Source organism: Macaca thibetana, chromosome 9, assembly GCF_024542745.1.
Source record: "Macaca thibetana thibetana isolate TM-01 chromosome 9, ASM2454274v1, whole genome shotgun sequence".
NCBI lineage: Eukaryota > Metazoa > Chordata > Mammalia > Primates > Cercopithecidae > Macaca > Macaca thibetana.
Genome location: NC_065586.1, coordinates 29,729,083 through 29,750,749, shown reverse-complemented (window position 1 = coordinate 29,750,749; position 21,667 = coordinate 29,729,083). Strand labels below are relative to the sequence as shown.

Sequence of the window (21,667 nt, the reverse complement as noted above, 5' to 3'; positions counted from 1 at the left end):
CCACCCACACGTCTTCAGATTGTAATGTAATGTGTCTAGGATACAGCCTGGCATCTGGATTTTTGAAGTCCTCCTGGATTCTAATGTGCAGTCAGAGTGAACAACCACCAGCAATGATGGTTCTCAAAGTAAGGCCCTGGGACCAGCAGCATCAGCATCACCTGGGAACTTGTAGATTATAGAGCCCCTCTCCAGCCCCTCTCCAGATGAGAAGCTGGGGATGGGACCCAGCAATCTGTGTGTTAGCAATTCCAGGACTCAGTGATTCTGATTCTCACTAAAGTTTCAGAACCCCTGCTAAAAAGCAGTGTTTTTAAAAGCAGGTTCCCAGATTCCCTCCCAGAGATTGCACAGAATGTCTGGACTGAGCCAGGAATATGCTGCAAGTGGTCCAAGACCACACCTTGAAAAATGCTGCTGTATGGTTAACCCTCATTCCCTTGGGCATTTTTTCGGTCTTCTTATGAGGCAGGGTCTCACTGTTGCCCAGGCTGGAGTGCAGTGATGCCATCACAGCTCACTACAGTCTCCAACTCCTGGGCTCAAGCAATTCTTCTACCTCATCCTCTGGAGTTGCTGAGATAGGTGGGCACTACCATACCTGGCTGATTTTTAAATTTTGTGTAGAGACAGGGTCTTACTATGTTGCACAGGCTGGTCTCGAACTCCTGGCCTCAAGAGATTCTCCCACCTTGGCCTCCCAAAATGTTGGGATTACAGGCATGCACCATGGTGCCCAGCCTCCCACTGAACATTTTAATGTTTATAAGGACCTTGACATCTCTGGAGTATGCCCAACATCCCTGTATTCTTGTGGGCTGCCCACTGCTGCCCCTTCTTGGCCCTTGATGCCAAAACATGTGGCTGTCTTCCAACCATAATTAATGGGATATGTTTTCTTTCAAGCTGGCAAGTACTGTGGCTGGGAACCAAGTTTTCCAAGTTGCTGACCTGAGTTTGACTTCGAATGCCAGTCACAGAAGCAGATGAAGACATGTTTCTTCTGTGCCTAACGTCTGTGACTCTTTGTTTTGTAGGTTTTATAATCAACCCACCTCAGCACGGTCCTCTCATCCCCTGACTGGTAATGACCAAGCCTACCGGAGAAGAGGACGGCAAGAAGCCAGGAGCCAGAAGCCGAGGGAGCATGAAAACCTGGAGGCCAGAGGAATGGCCCAAGCCCACAGCCTGCCTGTCCACATGAGGGAGGGTCCATGGGAAGTTGGAGGAAGGTCAGAGCATGTGATGAAGAAGCCAGTTTGGGAAGAAGAATTGAGAATGTCGGGTCCTGCCAAGTGGCAGAATGTCAGCCTGGAAAGCTGGAACCAACCAAGGAAATTAGGGAGGCAGATGTCTGATGGGGATGGGGAGAGACTGTTTAAAGACCTGTACCCATTCATTCAAGGAGAACATGTGTTGAATTCTCAAAACAAAGGGAAATCCCGCTCACTGCCTAGAGTTCTTTCCCCCGAGAGTCTGAGTTGCACCGAAATTCCCATTCCATTCAATGAAAGACATTCACCTAAAATGCCACCGTATCCTCCCACTTGCACACCGAATTTGGACTCCACGAGGAATTCTGAGAAGGGTGGCTGCTCAGCCCCATTTCCCCGGCCTAAGTTTGGGAGGCCCCTCAAGCCCCCATCTTACAGCTCGCACCAGCAGTCTAGGGGAGGAGCGGACAGCAGTGACTCTCAGGACAGCCAGCAGATGGACGCCTATGTCCCCAGGCATGAGCTCTGCCTGTCCGACCCTGGATTGGAACCTCCAGTGTATGTGCCTCCGCCCTCATACAGATCCCCCCCACAGAACATCCCAAACCCCTACCTGGAAGACACAGCGCCCATAAATGTGTGTGGCGATCACAGTCAACAGCAGTCTCCGACCGAGAAGGCTGGGGCCAGTGGTCAGCCTCCTTCGGGCCCCCCTGGAACTGGGAGTGAGTATGGTGCGAGCGCCCGCTCGCCTCAGGGGCTCCCTGCACACCCCCGACCCATCACTGCCTACGACGGCTTCGTTCAGTACATTCCCTTTGATGATCCACGGTTACGACATTTTAAACTAGCTCAGCCCCAGGGTTTCTGTGAAGACATAAAGCTTGACGATAAATCATATAATTCCAGTCCTGTCACTGCCCAAGAGCCGGCTCATGGAGGAATGCAGCCTGATGGTGCCATTTGGAATCCACAGAGCTTAATAACCCTGTCGGGAGATCAGAGAGGCCCGGTCTTGGCCAGTCCCAGCCCCCGGTGGCTGTGGGGCCAGCTCCCCGGGGATGGGGAAAACAGCGGCCTCCCTGACCAGAGAGGCCGTTGTGTGGCAAGGGTACAGTGGCCTGATGTGAGAGGCAGCCAGCACGGGCACACTGGGAGACAAGTTTCCTCCCCGTACTCACAGGGCGAGAGCACCTGCGAAACTCAAACCAAGCTCAAAAAGTTCCAAACTGGGACTCGGACCAAGAAAAGTTCAAAGACAAAAATGAATGAGACAATATTTTGTTTGGTTTCTATCCCAGTGAAATCAGAATCACATCTGCCAGATAGAGATATGGACAACAATGACTTAAAGCCCAGTGCTGATCAAAAGAATGGGTCTGATAAGAGCCCGGCTCTGCAAGAACAGAGTCTGCTGAGCATGTCTTCCACCGACCTGGAGTTGCAGGCCCTCACAGGAAGCATGGGTGGGAGAACGGAGTTCCAAAAACAAGATCTAGGGGAACCAGAAGAAGACAGACAAACAAATGACCTCAGTTTCATCCACCTTACAAAGCACAGAGAACTCAAGCATTCTGGCTCTTGGCCAGGGCACCGGTACAGAGATCAGCAAACACAAACCAGTTTCTCCGAGGAACCCCAAAGTTCACAGCTACTCCCTGGTGCAAAGCCAGGAGGGCCGAGTTGTGCAGCTTTGAGTCCAAAACGTTCAGACCCTGCTGCCTCCGAAGCTCAGGCGCACACAGCATTCCCTTCTGGCGATCACAAACAGAGGCCAAGTGCCCGTAACCTGAAGGGCCACAGGTCCCTCAGCCCATCCAGCAACAGTGCTTTCTCAAGGACTTCCTTGTCCGTAGATCAGGCACCGATGCCAAAAGCAGGCCGAAGTCAGCCCTGCGTGGATGTCCACGGGCTTGGAGCCCACCCTGGGCCTAAGCGGGAGGTGGTGAAGGGGGAGCCCACAGGCCCGTGCAACAGTAAACAACTCTTTGGGCAGTTTCTCCTGAAACCGGTCAGCCGTCGTCCCTGGGATTTGATCAGTCAGTTAGAAAGTTTTAACAAGGAGCTCCAGGAAGAGGAAGAAAGCAGCAGTAGCAGCAGCAGTAGCAGCAGTGAGGAAAGTGAGGCAGAGCCGCAGCAGGAGAACCGCGCTCACTGCACACAGGAAGATGTGGGCTTCCGCAGAAACAGCCTGGAAATGAGGGCTGAGCCACAGCCGAGGGTGTGGGTGCCGGAGAGCCCTGTGTGCAGGTCGGGAAGAGGTAAGAGTAAGTCTGAGAGCTGGAGTGAGGAGCTGCAGCCTGGCCACCCACGTGCCTGGCCTCCATCCCCAGGCCGCTTCTGCATGGAAGACAGTGGCGGTGCACCTTTGTGGTCAGCAGATGGAAGCATGAGTGCAGAGAAGAGACACCTGGAGGTTAGCAATGGAATGGACGAGCTGGCAGGTCGCCCATTTCCTGTGATGAGAATGTCAAGATCAAGTGATGCAAAACCACTGCCCCCATCCTATCCAGCTGAACCTCGGGAGCCCCAGGAAAGTCAGAAAATCACCAGTGCTTTCAGCTCTGTGAAACCAAGTGAAGCGGTCCCTCGGAAGGGTGACAGTGGTGGAGAGAGGAGCACAGGGCTCGCGCTGTCCCTGTCTAACAAGAACCGAGGGCTCTCAGCTCCAGACTTACGGTCTGTGGGGCTCACCCCTGGGCAAGAGCAGGGTGCCAGCGAGCTAGTGGGGTCTTTGGGTGAAGCGAGCACGATAGAAATCCCCCCAGGTGAGTCCTTGCAAGCCAGGGCTGCAAGGATCCTGGGCATTGAGGTGGCAGTGGAGTCCCTCCTGCCGGGCACCCAGAGAGTGGCACAGAACCAGCCTGCTGAGCCCGATGCAAGTGCCTACACCCCAGAGTCCCCCCAGGAAGAGTTGCCATCTCGCCCAGCACCGGCAGATGTCCCCAGGGTGTCCACTGATGCCTTTTATGGCAGGAGGAAGTGTGGCTGGACCAAGAGCCCTCTCTTTGTAGGGGACAGGGACAGTGCCAGGCGGGCTCCTCAGGCTTTCGAGCACTCAGATGTGGACGGGGTTGTCACCAGCACAGACCCCGTCCCTGAGCCTGAGCCCAGCCCCTTGGAGTCCAAGTTCTTCGAACGAAAGGATGTGGAGACAAAACCACCCTTCAGGTCCACGTTGTTCCATTTTGTAGAAAGAACCCCAAGTGTGGCAGGCTCAGAAAAGAGACTCAGAAGCCCTTCCAAAGTGATTGAAAGTTTACAAGAGAAACTGGCCTCCCCGCCTAGGAGAGCAGACCCTGACCGCCTGATGAGAATGAAAGAGGTGAGCTCAGTGTCACGGATGAGATTCCTGAGCTTCAGGAATGCCAACTCCCAGGAGGAGGCCGAGGAATTGAAGGCCACCACGAGGGGCCAGGCTGGGCTCCCGGGAGGCCTTGTGTCTCCGGGCAGTGGGGACCAGGCTCAGAGAGTGGGCCACTCACTCTGCATCTCCAAGGGCAGCATCTCCAGGGAAGAGAAGGAGCATCCGGCAGCACAAAAGGAGAAGAGCGTGGATCAAGACTTCTGGTGCCCAGGTGAGGAATCAGGCAGGCAGGCAGGTGCTCGGTATGCATTTGGAGTTTTTAGTCAGTGCAGAATACCAGGTTGGTGGATAATGTAAATCTGCATATTCAGAAAAGATCAAGTTGACCCTGGGAATTGTTCTATCAAAAGATTCCTCATTTTTGAAGAATTATCCAGAAGCCATCTTTAAACTTCAAGATCTTGCAGCATATTTATTTTATTTTTTTGAGATAGCATCTCACTTTGTCGCCTGGCTGGAGTGCAGTTGTGCAATCTCTGCTCACTGCAACCTCCGCTGCTTCCCGGGCTCATGCGATCCTCCCACCTCAGTCTCCCGAGTAGCTGGGGCCACAGGCGTGCGCCACCATTTCCAGCTAATTTTTTAACTTTTTTGTAGAGACGAGATCCCACTATGTTACTCAGGCTAGTCTCAAACTCTTGAGCTCAGGTGATCAGAAGAGTTGAGATAAATGTCAAAAGATCCACATCATAAGCCATGGACTGGATGGGACCTTCTGTCATTTAGTCCAAGCCTGCTCCCCCTCCCCTCCCCTTCCCTCCCCTTCTCCTCCCCTTCCCCTCCCCACCTCTCCTTTCCCCTTCCCTCCCTTTCCCTCCCCTCCCCCTTCCCCACTTCTCCCCCGTCTCCTCCCCCCTCCCCCTCCCCTACCCTTCCCCTTCCCCTTCCCTTCCCCTTCCCTTCCCCTCCCCTCTCCTCCCCTTGTCTGCCCTTCCCTTTTTTTTCTTTTTGAGACAGAATCTCACTCTGTTGCCCAGGCTGGAATGCAGTGGCACGATCTTGGCTCACTGCAACCTCAGCCTCCTGGGTGCAAGCGATTCTCCTACCTCAGCCTCCCGAGTAGCTGGGACTACAGGCGTGTGTCACCATGCCCAGTTTATTTTTGTATTTTTAGTAGAGACAGGGTTTCGCCATATTGGCCAAGCTGGTCTTGAACTCCTCACCTCAGGTAATCTGCCCTCCTTGGCCTCCCAAAGTGCCAGGATTATGGCGTAAGCCACTGAGCCTGGCCCAGTCCAAGCCTTTTTACAGTAAGGGAAAAAGAAAACTTGGCCCACCCCGCCACGAGTTGAGTTAGAGGAATGCTCTCTCCTGAGCCGGGCCCTTCCCTCTTCCTACCCAGTCTTCAACAGGTGGTTCCGCTCCTCCTACCCCTTTCTATTTTCTGTTTTGAAACCCAAGAATATTGAAGCAGATAGAAAAGAGCCATTGTTTCAGTTGGAAGTAGTCAGAGATTTCTGTTGAACAAAAAAATGTACATGGGCACTCTCAAGTTTCCCCCAAATACGGTGGGATTCTTAGGGGTGCTAGCCAGTGTTGCTCCTCTGCTCCCTATGCAAAATACATGATTGAAATAATCCTTCGTTGGGGCTCCTTGGATCCTCTCGTTGGACAAGTTGGGGCTTTGCAGTGGTAGAGAATACTGAGAATGTGAAGGCTTTGCCATTATGGTGGAAAAGAGTTACCTGCCCATTTTTTGAGCTGTCGGGATTTATTGTAGCCTTCAGTGTAATTCCTCTGCAGTCCCCCTTCCTCCTCAAAACATCTGCCCACTAGACTTTAAGGCTAGTTAAAACTTGTCATAGACTTCTAAAGCAAATTTCTTCATCTATAAAATCAGGATGATTTTCTCAGTCCTACATCTTCCTGAAAATTGTAAGGAGTTTAAAATAAGACAAATAAATCCTGTTATAATAAAATACCAGTTGGTAAATATTTCTGTGTCTCAGTTCATGGACACCTATTTCAGGGAGGTTTTTGATTGTTTTGAGATAGAGTCTCAATTTGTTGCCCACGCTGGAGTGCAGTGGCATGATCGTAGCTCGCTGTAGTCTTGAACTCCTAGGCTCAAGCGATTGTCCTGCCTCAGCCTCCTAAGTAGCTGTGACTATAGGCATGCACCATCACACTCAGCTATTTTTTTAGTTATTTGTAGAGATGAGGTCTTGCTACATTGCTCAGGCTGGTCTTGAATTCTTGGCCTCAGGCAATCCTCCTGCCTCAGTTATGGTGCCCAGTCCAGGGAGTATTTGATAACACAAAATTGCCAGTGCAGAAAAGCACTCCCTCATTTTTAGCTTGACTGTTTAGCATGAGAAGGTCCAGTAGGTATCTAAAAACACCCAGGTAATGCAGACTTTCATTTTAGCCAGTTATTAACAACACCTCCCTCATGACCTTTTTGGGTTTTTTTTAACTATCGCTACTAACAAGCAGAACATTTAATTTTTTTCTCTTCTCCATCTGATGCATTTGCTAATACACAATAAAATGGCCAAAAATCTGCAGCTAGAGAGCTACTCGTGTTGACAGCTTCCTCGGGGATTTTCAAATACAGTCATGTGTCGCTTAATGGGGCTGCACTCTGAGAAACGCATCATTAGTAGTTTCGTCATTGTGTGAACGCCATAGAGAGTGCACTTCCACAAACCTAAATGGTAGAATCTACTAAACACCTAGTCTTCGTGGTAGAGCCTAGTGGTCCCATGCTGCAAACCTGTACAGCCTGTTACTGTGTAAAATACTGCAGGCAATTTTAACGCAATGGTAAGCATTTGTGTATCTAAACGTATCTAAAGAAAAGGTACAGGCCGAGCGTGGTGGCTTATGCCTGTAATCCCAGCATTTTGGGAGGCCGAGGCGGGTGGATCACTTGAGGTCAGGAGTTCGAGACTGGCGTGGCCAATGTGGTGAAAACCGGTCTCTAACTAAAAACACAAAAGTTAGCCAGGTGTAGTGGCAGTCACCTGTACTCCCAATTACTTGGGAGGCTGAGGCAGGAGAATTGCTTAAACCCGCGAGGCAGAGGTTACAGTGAGCTGAGATTGCACCATTGCACTCCAGCCTCAGCAACAAGAGTGAAACTCCATCTCAAAAAAAAATGCACAGTAAAAATATGGTATAAAATATTAAAAAAAGAAAGGACCACTTTTATAGGGCACTCACCATGCATGGAGCTTGCAGAACTGGAAGTTGCTCTGGGCAAGTCAGTGAGTGAGTGGTAACCGAATGTGAAGGCCCAGAGAGTTCCTCTACTCTGCTGTAGACTTTATAAACTTTATAAACTTAGGCTATACCACATTTGTTTAGAAATTGATTGCACTATGATATGACATCATTAGATGATAGGAATGTTTCGGCTTCATTATTGTCTCATGGGACCACTGTCATCTATGTGGCCTGTCATTGACCAAAACGTTCTGTGGTGCATGACCATAATTGGAGGAGAGCACCATTAGGGACGATTTCTCACATTTGTTTTGCTCAGGTGGCCCTCTGTCGGCCTTTCATGTGATGGTCACCACTATGATATGACATCATTAGATGATAGGAATATTTCGGCTTCATTATTGTCTCATGGGACCACTGTCATCTATGTGGCCTGTCATTGACCAAAACGTTGTTCTGTGGTGCATGACCATAATTGGAGGAGAGCACCATTAGGGACGATTTCTCACATTTGTTTTGCTCAGGTGGCCCTCTATCGGCCTTTCATGTGATGGTCACCAGGCCTCAATATTCAAAACCACTCATTTTGAGAACAGCTGAGGTCATATGATGGAGGTAGTAATACTTTTGACATATGTCCACTTTTCCACTCACTGTTGCTTCACAAGTTACAGTAAAGCCTTGTTGTTATGTCACTGATAAGCACTTGGACTTTGCTTTCCTTTTGATGTATTTCATCGTTTTAAACATAAGAATCCTCATCTTTTCCCCACCCCACTGCTGCCCCCATGACCCCAGCATACTAGAACTGCTTCATTGCTCCTAAATTTGTAGCCCACTTAAATTCAAGCATCTGTTCTGGAACTGTAACACAAGGCCATGCCATGTCTATTCGCACCACCCCACCCTACACACACACCCTTGTGTCGTGCCTGTCATATCATCAAGTGTCTTTATTTTAGGTTAAAGTTGATCGTTTCAGCTCACATGTCTTTAGTGGTCTTTCATGCCTCTGGCTAAGAAATCAGCAGCCCAAAACCAATTCGGGTCACAGACTCCCATCTTTGCTGGATGACTGATGCTCCAATTCGGAAGTGTCATCCCAGGCATTGATCGTACACAGAACCTCCTGGTTCCGTCATCCTCTGTTGCAAGCCCTGTTAATATGAGTCCAGGGGAACAATGAGAAGAGATATCTGTGTGAGGCCCGAAATGAGAGAAATCGGGGAAGGCTTCATGATGCCAGATCACGCCATGAGAAGGCTGGACATTAGCACCTCTCCGAGGGCATTAATATGTGAAATGCCCACCAGGGCAGTCCTCAGTGAGTTGTCCTCAGCTGAAATGGAACCCACAGGAAACAGGATTCTAAATTCTCCAGGTAACCACCCTACCCTCTAGACCTGTGCTGTCCAATATCGTCGCCCCTCGTCACATACAGCTACTGGGCACTTGAAATATGGCTCATGCAAATTGAGATGTGCTGTAAGTGTAAGATACACGCCAGATTCCAAAGATTTAGTGCAAAAAAAGAATCTAAAATGTCTCAATCATTTTTATATTGGTTACATATTGAAACGATATTTTGAATATATTTGGTGAAATTTAGTATTTAAATTAATTTTACCTGTTTATTTTTATTTGTTTTAATGTAGCTACTAGAAAATTTAAAATAATGATGGTTGGGTGTGGTGGTTCGTGATTGTAATCCCAGTACTTTGGGAGGCAGAGGTGGGAGGATCATTTGAGCCCAAAACCAGCCTGGGCAACCTAGCGAGATCCCCATCTCTACACAACATGAAAAACAAAATTAGGCATGGTAGTGCATGTCTGTAGTCCCAACTACTAGGGAGGCTGAGGCAGGAGGATCGCTTGAGTCCAGGAGTTTGAGGCTGCAGTGAGCTGTGATCGTGCCCCAGCACTCTAACCCGGGTGACAGAGTGAGACCCTGTCTCTAAAAAATAATGTTTTGTGGCCCACATTATGATTTTATTGGACCTGGACGGTCCATGAGCTGAAGAAAGAGCCCAGGGGACTGTGGGCAGCAGGCGTGTCCTGTGGAGGTGTCTCTAGGGTGCCTGGCACAGAAGACCACGAAAAAGATGTGAGCTGAAATGACCATCTGTAATCTAAAGACGCTTGATGGTGGGTACAACACAGCACAGATAATAAGGGTCTTGAAGGGTGTGTGTGTTGGGTGGGGTGGTACAGACAGACATGGCATGGCCTGTTCAGTGCTTAGTGTTATGTAATGTGAGGCTTAGCCGGGAAGAAACTAAGCATCTTAATAACAGATGCTCCCACTAGCCGGAAGTGTGACTTCCACACATTCTCATAATTTTGTGACCGCACACCTTATTCTCAATGAAGAAAAAGACACCTTTGCTCACAGGCAGACCCTCTCAGAATGTGAGCACTCTGAGGCTGATTGAGCACAGAAATGAAGCACCCAGCTATTAATGTCTTATATTGTCTCACGGATGTTGTTAAGCATCAACAGTCAGGAAGAACTTATGTGAACTCCCCTTCCTTTTAGCCAGATTACCCCTGCGTGCAGCTGATGATGTTTGAGCAGGCGCAAACTTCTTTTCCTAAATGCAGAGACTGTCCCATCTGGTTAGTAATGTAGGGCTGAAAGTACTCTGAACGCTGTCTCAGTCATCACAGTCATGAGACCTGTCGTATCGCACGTCTGTCTCAGCCAGGTTGTATCAGTCATCACAGTCGTGATACCTGTCGTATGGCACGTCTGACTCAGCCAGGTTGTATCAGTCATCACAGTCGTGATACCTGTCGTATGGCACGTCTGACTCAGCCAGGTTGTATCAGTCATCACAGTCATGAGACCTGTCGTATCACACGTCTGTCTCAGCCAGGTTGTAAAGGAGTGAGGAGGATGTGTAAGACGCTTTGCTGCTGGAGAAATTGGAATGTCTATGGCCTTTTTAATGCACGGTTGTCCAGATGGATTTCAGAAAAGATTGTTTTTCGTTTTTCTTTTTTTTTTTTTTTGAGACTGAGTCTCACTCTGTTGCCCAAGCTGGAGTGCAGTGGTGTGATCTCAGCTCACTGCCACCTCCACCTCCCAGGTTCAAGTGATTCTCGTGCCTCAGCCTCCCGAATAGCTGGAACTACAGGCATGTACCACCACACCTGGCTAATTTTTGTATATTTAGTATTTTAATAGAGATGGGGTTTCGCCATGTCGGCCAGGCTGGTTTCCAACACGACCTCAGGTGATTCACCTGTTGCAGCCTCCCAAGGTGTTGGGATTACAGGCGTGAGCCACCTCGTTTGGCCAAAAGATTGTTTTTCTAACTTTTCAGATACTTCCAGATTTCCTTTTTTTTTTTTTTTTTTTTTAAGTGAAACACCTTTTTTGACCATGCTGAGCCTTGCTGTTTTTTTTTCCTTTTTCTTTTTTCCCAGCTTTATTGAGGCATGATTGACAAAAATTGCATATATTTAAGGTATAGAACACGGTGTCTTGATTCATCTATAGATTGTGAAATGAGTACCCCAGTCAAGGCAGCTAACATAGTCATCTCCTCTCATAGTTACCAGTTTTTCAAGTGTGTTGAGAACATTGGAGATGTACTCTGTTAGCAAATTCCAAGTGTACATGATGGCATTAGTAACTAAAGTCACCACCCTATGCACTCAGTCTCCAGTACTTACTCATCTTATCGCTTAGGGTTTGTAGCCTTTGGCCAGTATTTCCCCTTTTCCTTTACCCCAGCCCCTGGGCAACCACCCTTCTAATCTCTGTTACTGTGATTTCAGCTTTTTTTTTTTTTTTTTTTTAAAAAAAAAAAGATTCCACATATAGGTGAGATCATTCAGTGTTTGTCTTTCTGTGTCTGGCTTTTTTGACTTACCATAATGGCCTTAAGTTTCATCCATGTTGTTGTAAAATGGCAGGATTTGCCTATCTTTTAGGGCTGAATAATATCCCATTGTGTGTGTATATACAATTTCTTTTTCTTTTCTTCTTCTTCTTTTTTTTTTTTTTTTTTTGAGACGGAGTTTCGCTCTTGTTGCCCAGGCTGGAGTGCAATGGCACGATCTCGGCTCACAGCAACCTCCGCCTCCTGGATTCAAGCAATTCTCTTGCCTCAGCCTCCCGAGTAGCTGGGATTACAGGCATGCGCCACCATGCCCGGCTAATTTTTTGTATTTTTAGTAGAGATGGGGTTTCTGCATGTTGGTCAGGCTGGTCTCGAACTCCCAACCTCAGGTTATCTGCCTGTCTCAGCCTCCCAAAGTGCTGGGATTACAGGCGTGAGCCACCGTACCCAGCTATACAATTTCTTTATCCGTACATCCAGTGATGAAAACCTCGACGATTAGGTAGTTTCCTATCTTGCCCATTGTAAATAATGCTGCAGTGAACTTGGCTATTGTAAATAATGCTGTAGTGCAGGTATCTCTTCCATACTGATATCCTTTCCTTTGGATACATACCCAGTCATGGGATTGCTGGATCATACGGTAGTTCTATTTTTAAATTTTTTTGAGGAACTTCCATAATGTTTCCATAATGGCTGTACTCCTTCCAGATTCCTTAAACATTTTTTCTTTAAAAATTAAGAAGCCTTTGAGCTGCTATGGCAGGAAAATCTTACCACAGGAGGCGCACGCATGAGCCTTAGGTTTGTCTGGATTCCAGACAGACATCTGTGAATTGGAGGTTGTGGGACTTGGCAGCGCCCAGCAGCAGCAATAGTGGCAGTTTAGGATGATTGCTCTTTTGTATGGTGTCCCGTTTTAGAAATCCAGGTCATCTGGGCACAGATTGGGATTTTTCCATTGCCGGCAGTAGAATGGATCAGTGTGAGGGCCCAGACTCGTACACACCTGTGTTAGAAGGCTCTGGAAGCCTTCCACTGACAGGTGAGCATCCAGCCCTGGGGCTGCCTGCTGGTCAGTGGTGATGAGAGACAGAAAGCCTCTCTTTGCCAGCCAGGCATTCAGGATTTGAGGATCCTCACGCCTTCAAGCGACAGCGTTTGATCACAAAGATGCATATTCTAAAGCAAGCTTTCTTTTGAGCTGTAATTTACCAAAAAAAAAAAAAAAAAAAAAAAAGAAGAAGAAGAAAGAAAGATAAGACTTCTACCTTAGTATCAGCCAGATAAGATGTCTACCTTGATATCAGCCAAACACATCACTGCCAGTTTGGAAACATTGCGTTTAAAGTGACGTATGTTCCACGGTGAACAGGAAGGAGCCGCCGAAGTATTAAGCAGTCCATATTTTCCCATCTGTGTTTGGGTAATGACTATGCACATTCCTTGAAAACAGGCCTTTTTGACAAATATTTTTTTACTCCTTAGTGAAAACATTATTGTTAAAATGTCCAAAAATTAACCTTTATACATTTGTAGCTTTTGTTCCCTAGACAAATTTGTGGTCTAAGGATTAAACAGAAAATAGAGCAGTTGAATATACCGCTGATTTTCTTTTCTTTTCTTTTTTTACAGATTCCTATGACCCTAGCAGAGTGGAGAGGGTGTGAGGAAATGCTGGCGGAGCTTGCATTCCGTTGCTAATTGAGTATTCTCAAGGAGCTGAGAGATTTAGTCTGTCAGCCCACTTCCCCATGTAGAAGCTGGAAGCTGCTGGGTTTTTAGCATCCTGATAACATTCTTTACCACTGCCACTAGGAAACTTGCCATCCTCTCAGAATTGCTTTGTGGCGATAAAGCGATCGTCCGTTGAAACCATCTGTTTTTATAGCATGAAGATTTAATGCCTATAATTAGGAAGGAGTTTTCACAGAAACCCTCCCTCATGACAGATTTGACCAAGCTGGTAAATAGTTGGTGTTGCTCTCGTTCTGGGTGAAGATTTCAACATGGAAGATCCAGCAAATGCTTTGGAAAGGCCTGTGAATGGTGTGCTCCCCTCTGTGTCTCCATGGCCTGCAGTACGTGCTCTTGTGAAGGAGTTTGGGACACAGGCTGTTGCCTGGTGTTTCAGCACTTCCAGTTTAGGGGAAATGTGAATCAATAGGTATGATCCATTTCTAATCAATTTGACCTTCTGCTGCTGGAAGTAACTTTACTTATAAGTAACTTGCCAACAGAGAATAAAAGCAATATCTTCTAAGTTCCTGAAAAATTAAAACTTGTACTGTAATATACTAAGAGTATTATTTATCTGGCAGTGAAATATTTTGATCAGTTGCAAACATGCCATTGTCTGCTTTGCACTCAGTATTATCTATTTTTATTTTCTGTATGGGTATTTAGAAATTCTTTATATGAAAAATAATTGCTGGTTTAAAATAGACCATTTTAACAAAGTGACTATTTCTTTTTACGAAAATGCTATTTTTCTATGATGTAAACAATTGTTAGGCGGCAGATTTTTAAGGAAGTATTATTTTATTTAAGAGTCTGTATCCCTTTGTGTGAGAGGAACCCAAAGAGGGTTCACTTTTGCTTTAAAGCTCTGTCCCTTACCCATTGACAGCTCTGCTACTTTTATTTTATCTTAGAAAATGTCAATATAGACATATCACAGGGTTAATAAAATAAACTTTTCACAAAGATTTTTGTACAAATGTAGCTATCAGGTTATATTTGAAAATAACCCTCTCAAAACCAGCCAACATTGTTATGACAATTTTTGCTGCCATATCAACTAGAATTACCAAAAAACATAGTTTTATCTTTGTATGTGTGTGGGGATCTGCCCTGAAACCATACTTTTCTCCCCACCCCGCCATGCCACCCCTTTAAAGAAATATGTATTTTTATCTAGAATGATCTTGAATTAGTCTCTGCGTATTTTTAGAAAGTGCTTGGGGACGTTATATATATGACATTACAAAAGTATTATGAGGCCTATGTATTCTACTGTGTTTAATACTGCATTAACCTGCACAAAGTTTATGCATTTTTTCCTTCTTTCTAAGTAAGGTATTCTTGATAGCTAACATTCCCTAAATCACTGCCTTTCCCTCCCTCCCTCCCTCCCTCCCTGCCTACCTTCCTTCCTTCCTTCCTTCTTTCCTTCCTTCCTCCCTCCCTCCCTCCCTCCCTTACTACCTCTTACCCTCCTTCCTTACCCCTGTCCTCCTTTTCCCTTTTATTTTTTTCCCCTTCTCTTTCATTTTATTTTCTTTTAGAGAAACCACCTTATCTATTTTTAGACATTTCAAATTCCTAAAATGTGAACCGTTGGGTGATCTGTCCTTTGGCCCTAAAACGGCTGGCCTGGCTCTCCCGGCCTGTTCTCATCTGCACCGTATGATTTTATTTCATAACAACTTTATGTATTTGGACTGTAACAAACAAAACAGAACCTAAGTCGCCCCGAAAAATCTTTCCAAATCTTTTCAAAACACTTATCTGCAGTCCAGAATTCAGCTCTTACGAAAAGTTAGAGTGCACTCCAGCTTTCACAGCAGCAGTATGCGGAGGAAACGAAAAGTTCCTCTTCCCAGGAAAAATTGAGTGGGGAAGAGTTCAGACACTGTTGTCGCTGGTGAATCATTCAAGTCACCTGGTAGTACCAAATGAGGGCTGAGGTGCCTGGAGGTCTTTGTGGGGTCTTACTTCCCTCTTTAAATGCAAACATAAGAAGGTATATGTGTATATACGTTTATGTACGTGCACATGTATACATGTACGTGTACGCATACATACCCATACATGTATATGAACTCCGTTCTGACTTCCTCGGAAATTTTGTTGATACCATCTAAATACCTCTTTGAATCAAAATAACTGAATTTTAGTTCATTCCTCAAGAGAAAGAGAAGGATCCCCGAGGAAGAAAAACTGTTGTACCTTCTGTGATTCCCAAACCAAAATGCAATGCCCTTGTGTTTTGTTATCTTAAATTGTTACGTCTTTCTGAAACCATTCTGAATTAAGTTGAAATTATCAACATTTATACTTTAACTCTTCTAAACTTAAGCCTACATGTAAATCTTTTTTGGGGGGAAGGTAACTTTAAACGTTTACCTTGAAAATTTGACCTTTAAACTTTCATATTCTAAGGTAAATAATAGCCTATAACCAACAACAGCTTTCCCAGAGGTCTTGAATTTAACACTAATTATTCAGTTGTTTCTATTTCTCATACATACATAACTTTGTTTTTTTTTGTGGCTGGAAGAAAAAGTTTCTATATTTTGTATTTGTCTTTGTTGTTCTCATGCACACAGTTAACTGTTGGTGTTTAATAATTTGGAGCTCATAAAATTAAAAGTTGTAATTTTGACCATTTGGACTAAACATTATATGAGGGATTACATGTGCAATGGATTAGTATTTCTTGATTTGCAAAAGAAGGGATAAATGATGGTAATTTAGCTCAAATTGCCTTTCTTTGAAGAAAATTTCTGAATGACTGAAAACCAAATATCTATATTATCACTTTCAACCTCATGTTTCTGCAAACTACAGAAAAACTCCTCGCTGACAATGCACCCAGCCCCGATTGGGTTTTCAGGATTATGTCCATGTGCATAACTGCTTGGATTTCTTCTTTTAAAGTCCCTAAAACATGAATCTGTTCTTCGAGATCCTGGTTTCCTTAGCAGAGTTCCTTGCTGGTTTCATTCATGTGGAAATTCTAAGTAGAACTTTTGCTGCCCCATTTTACTGTTGGTGAAGGGCCATTGTTAATGGAAGTTTATGTTTTAAAACTCAAATGACTCTGAAACCAGACCCTGATAAATTTTTTTGCAGTAGCAAAATGACTTAACTCTGACAGCATCTCGGTTTGGGGCTTCTGAAGAAAAAGGATGAAGCTGATCAGTTGAAACAACTACTTTCCCAACTCAGAGGCAGAAGGGGCTGATGGAAGATAACATTCACCTACCATTTCATCCTGTGACTCCCAAAGATCATGTTTGTGTGTTCTGGCTGAGTTTTTTATTATCGTTTGTTTTAAATGATTAAATAATACACAGTTAAATGTCAGGATAGCATCTCTTGCAAAGGGACCAGTGCAGCAGAATTGTCTCTCTATCCGTATTTGAGCTTAGAGAAACATTTCCCATGTTGTAAGTTCTTAGAAGCAATTAGTTTAGCGTTTGGGAGCATTGTTCTACCAGACCCATTTGTGCAGGGGAGATGAAGCTTAAAAGATGGGATGTGGGGTGGGAGTGTGTTTCTTAAGCCAAAGCTGTTGCAGGCCTGGGGGATTTTTGCATTTTTGTTTTGTTTTGTTTTTGACTGCAGATTCTGTACATCTGTCTGTGGGAGGAGAGTTGCTACTCAGGACAGGATTTAAGAGACACATTCCAGTGACCTTTAAGAATCTGCATGGCGGGAGGTCCTTCTCCAGGAGTGTGGGTTGGTCCACTCTGGGACCCACCACACTAAGAAGGGGGAGATGATAAAATAACATTAAAGGAAGAATGGCCTCCAGCCTGCAGGTTTTGTTGGAAAGAAATAAAAAGGGAGTCATTAAGACCATAAATTCAGATTGAGGCCTCTTGAAAAGGTTGATGTGGGCTAGCAACCTGCCCGTCGAAACAGTCCTTGGTTCATCAGCCGTGTGAGGAGGCAGCCAAGGCTCCTGCAGATTCCTGACTTTGACCTTGGAAAGGCTCTGTGATACTTGTGTGTACAAATACAGCAGAGGACCGGGAGGTCCTTGTTCTGTGGTCTCTGCTTAGTGACTGAAACTTATACCCAAAGGCAAGTCCAGATTGTCTGGCCGTTCATCCCCATGCCTTGAAGCAAGTGAGGAGGAACCTTTCCGTATGAAAGGCAGGCCCTGCTAGGGCTTACAACCAAGCCAAAGGACCATCTCTTCTTTCTTCCACCTCCCTTCACCCCTGCCCTGCAGCAGAGCCGAGATGTGAGACATTCATTGTCATGGAGCAAGGAGACAAAGGCAAGTTCAAGTTGAGAAGCATATGGCAGCAAACAGAAATGAAAACAATATGTCCCAGCCAGGGGGAAAAGCAGTCATTTCCAGATTATAAAAATCAATGAAGTACTCTCCACCTGGGTCAGCTGAAATTCGAGCCCTCACAGGCCTGTAAGAGAAGTTAAGCAGAAACATCTCGGGGGGACTTCTAAAATTTGGTGAAAACAAGGCCTTGCAACCCCAAAGAAACTTTTTTTTTTCCCCCCTTGAAACAGGGTCTTGCTCTGTTGCCCAGCCTGGAGTGCAGTGATGCGGTCATGGCTCACTGCAGCCTCAAGCTCCTGGGCTCAAGCACTATCCCCACCTCAACCTCCTTAGTAGCTGGGACTACAGGTGTGCACCACCGTGCCCAGCTAACCACAGAAACTTTCATCTGTTTATTCTTTCTTTGGGCACCATTAATACCGAAGACAGGTAGAAAGGGTCCCAGAAAGACACAATTGGTAATGGCCGATTGCTGGCTGCAGTCCCCGCCCCCAGATCAGGCTGGTACAGGATGCCTTAAGGTGATGAGAGGTGAGGGTGCATGAAGAATAATGAGCATAGGGAAGAGAGAAACAGGACAAAGCAACAGATAAAATGCCGGCAAAGCACAGATGAATGTCTTCAAGAAGCTCTTGTATTTCTCTGCACAATGTAAATATCCTTGCTATTTCAGGATGGCGGCTGGCCTGCTCAGTAACATACATGTTCCAAATAAAGATTTTGCATGAAAGTACCTATGTCTGTTGTCTTTTACTGTGGGTGCAAGAGCTGCCCTAGAGGCTGCTTCCTAAAGGGCAGCAGCTCAGATGGTGTGGGTAATGCAGGGACAGGTAGCCCACAGGGTTCCAGCACCTTTGGTCTCCACCGGGATTTCCTGGGAGTTAAAGCTCCTGTTTACATCTCCCCCAAGGCTTACTGACATTGTGGAACGAGGCCAAGAGTTAATTTGGGGACTGGGTGTGAATATTGACTCTCAGTAACCATGTGGCCTTGTACATATCACATCCCTGGCTTCTGTGTCCTCCCCAGCCTCTCCTACCAAAAGAACATCAGAATCCAATATACAGAGAACCTCCAGCACATTGTGGGTGTCGAGTGCATGGAAAATGAAGCTAGAACAGTGCCTTCTGGGGAAAATACTTGCCTGGCAGTGTTGTAGGTTTTACCCTCCAGGCTTCTGTCTTCTTGTAGGGCAGTTCTGGAAGGGAGGGAGACTCGGTGCAACATCATACTCTCCAATCGTTTCCATCGTCAGACCAATAAACCTCTAAGCTGTTGTTTCTGAGTTTTTAAAAACATGGTCCTTCTTTCCAGTGTAGGCTTCCTCTCTCTCCCATAAGCTTTTGTAAGCTGTTTTCCTCATTTCTTCCTTGGCTCCACATGTGCAGAGCCCCAAAGCTTGAGGATCCCAGGGCCCTCTAGGTAGTCTGAAATTTCAGATCACATTGAGAGGTGGGTTTTAAAGTAAGGACTGTCCCCTAGTTGGTTGATAATTGAATCCACATATTAAAATATAACTGAAAAAAATCCCTAGACCACATTAATGCTAGAAGATGAAACACACAACCCAGGAATTGGGGGACTCATCCTGGGCCTGGCTCTGCCATTAACTAGCTGTGACATTGACACCCTTTCCCTGGAACACTTCATCCTGTAAGTGGAGAGGGGGATTGAGCTAAATTAGCTGGTTTCTTCCAACTCTAAGCTTATATAACTATTTTCTGGCAAACCTGAAAGTCCATAGGGTCTTTTGTCCTGCCAGAAGGGTTCAAAAGTAAAACAATTGGAAAACTACGTCTGTACGTGACTGCGGACTGGGTCATGGCCAGGGTGGGAGTCCTGCCATTTCTCTCACCAGGGTGGTCCACTTCCCCCATTCCAGTAACTTATCATGCGTCTCCCCATCACCGTCGCTATGGCCCAGCCAAGGGACTGACAATATTGAATTCTCCCGACATATTTTTCTTACGTTAGGGCAGGGCACTGGGGTGTTTATAAACTGGGCAGTCAGCCCAAGGCATTAATCTGCAGTCACCCACATAGACTGCTTTTCTCCCTATTTGGCTGCTGGGGTCCTTTTAAATGTACTTAGTTTTGGAGATATTTGTGTCTCACCAGCTAAATCGCCTTTCTGCTTCTACCCCACACACCAGTGTTTCCCCAAGTGGTCAGCTTGCAATTGACGGGCTGGAAAAGCTGCCAGTCCTACATTGCTCAGGGTTTTGGGGACCAAAACTCCATGGGAAACTGAGTGCTAACCCATATGAGCTCCAGGGAGCCTCTGGTTTGGTTTCTGCTGGAAAGCCCAGCTTTTCTTGGAGTTAGAGGAGATTTATTCTGGAGACCCTGGTCACTGTTTCTTCTCTTGACTTCCCCACTCTGTCCTGTACATTAACCGTGGTTAGTTGGTTGTTTTAATTCTTTTTTTTTTTTTTGAGACGGAGTCTTGCTCTGTCGCCCAGGCTGGAGTGCAGTGGCCGGATCTCAGCTCACTGCAAGCTCCGCCTCCCGGGTTCACGCCATTCTCCTGCCTCAGCCTCCCAAGTAGCTGGGACTACAGGCGCCCGCCACTTCGCCCGGCTAGTTTTTTGTATTTTTTTTTTTTTTTTTTTTTTTTGAGACGGAGTCTCGCTCTGTCGCCCAGGCTGGAGTGCAGTGGCCGGATCTCAGCTCACTGCAAGCTCTGCCTCCCGGGTTTACGCCATTCTCCTGCCTCAGCCTCCCGAGTAGCTGGGACTACAGGTGCCCGCCACCTCACCCGGCTAGTTTTTTGTATTTTTTAGTAGAGACGGGGTTTCACCGTGTTAGCCAGGATGGTCTCGATCTCCTGAGCTCGTGATCCGCCCGTCTCGGCCTCCCAAAGTGCTGGGATTACAGGCTTGAGCCACCGCGCCCGGCCTGTTTTAATTTTTTTTAATTTTAGACATGGAGTTTTGCCATCTTTTCCAGGCTATTCTCAAACTCCTGGGCTCAGGGGATCTGCCTGCCTCAGCCGCCCGAAGTGCTGAAATTGCAGGTGCAAGCCACCACACCAGGGCCAACCATGGAACCGTGGGTATTTCTACCTAATCTAACTCCACTGGTGTGTGTGTGTGTGTGTGTGTGTGTGTATATATATATATATATATATTTTTTTTTTTTTTTTTTTTTTTTTTCTTTTGAGACAAACCTTTGCTCTGTCACAAAGGCTGTAGTGCCGTGGTGCAATCTCAGCTCACTGCAACCTCCACCTCCTGGGTTCAAGTAGCTGGGATTACAGGCATGCGCCACCACACCCAGCTGATTTTGTATTTTTAGTAGAAACAGGGTTTCACCATGTTGGTCAGGCTAGTCTCGAACTCCTGACCTCAAGTGGTCCATCTGCCTCAGCCTCCCAAAGTGCTGGGATTAGAGGCATGACCACCACACCCAGCCCCACTGGTATATTTCTAAGATTATGATAACAGGGTCAGCTTGTGTGGAAATAAACCCAAATCTGCATTTACGGGTTGAGCACCCCTAATCCAATATGCTCCACAATCCAAAACTTTTTTTTTTTTTTTTCCCGAGACGGAGTCTTGCTCTGTCACCCAGGATGGAGTGCAGTGGTGCCATCTTGGCTCACTGCAAGCTCCACATCCCGGGTTCATGCCATTCTCCTGCCTCAGCCTCCTGAGTAGCTGGGACTACAGTCGCTTGCCACCTCGCCTGGCTAATATTTTGTATATTTGGTAGAGACGGGGTTTCACCGCATTAGCCAGGATGGTCTCAGTCTCCTGACCTCGTGATCCGCCTGCCTCAGCCTCCCAAAGTACTGGGATTACAGGTGTGAGCCACCGCGCCGGGCCAATCCCAAACTTTTTGAATGCCATGATGCCACAAGCGGAAAATTTCACACCTGACCACATGTGATGAGTACACAAAATTATTTAAGATGTTATATAAAGTTCCCTTTAGGCTACATGCCTAAGATGTGTATGAAACATAAATGAATTTCGTGTTTTGGCCGATCGCAGCGGCTCATGCCTGTAATCCCAGCACTTTGGGAGGCCAAGAT

The 21,667-nt window shown here is 46.3% G+C and overlaps 1 protein-coding gene across 4 annotated transcripts in view; it reads left to right on the top strand.

Moving 5' to 3' along the window:
• Positions 1 to 18,364, top strand: part of JCAD (junctional cadherin 5 associated) — a 102,930-nt gene extending 84,566 nt beyond the window's left edge. For all 4 annotated transcript variants that reach the window (XM_050805607.1, XM_050805605.1, XM_050805606.1 and 1 more), the window contains 2 exons: positions 1,038 to 4,792; positions 13,233 to 18,364. In XM_050805607.1, coding sequence (XP_050661564.1) covers positions 1,038 to 4,792; positions 13,233 to 13,267 — 3,790 coding nt within the window. In that variant the 3' untranslated portion in view covers positions 13,268 to 18,364. The remainder of the gene's footprint in view (positions 1 to 1,037; positions 4,793 to 13,232) is intronic.
• Positions 18,365 to 21,667: the final 3,303 nt, after the last annotated feature.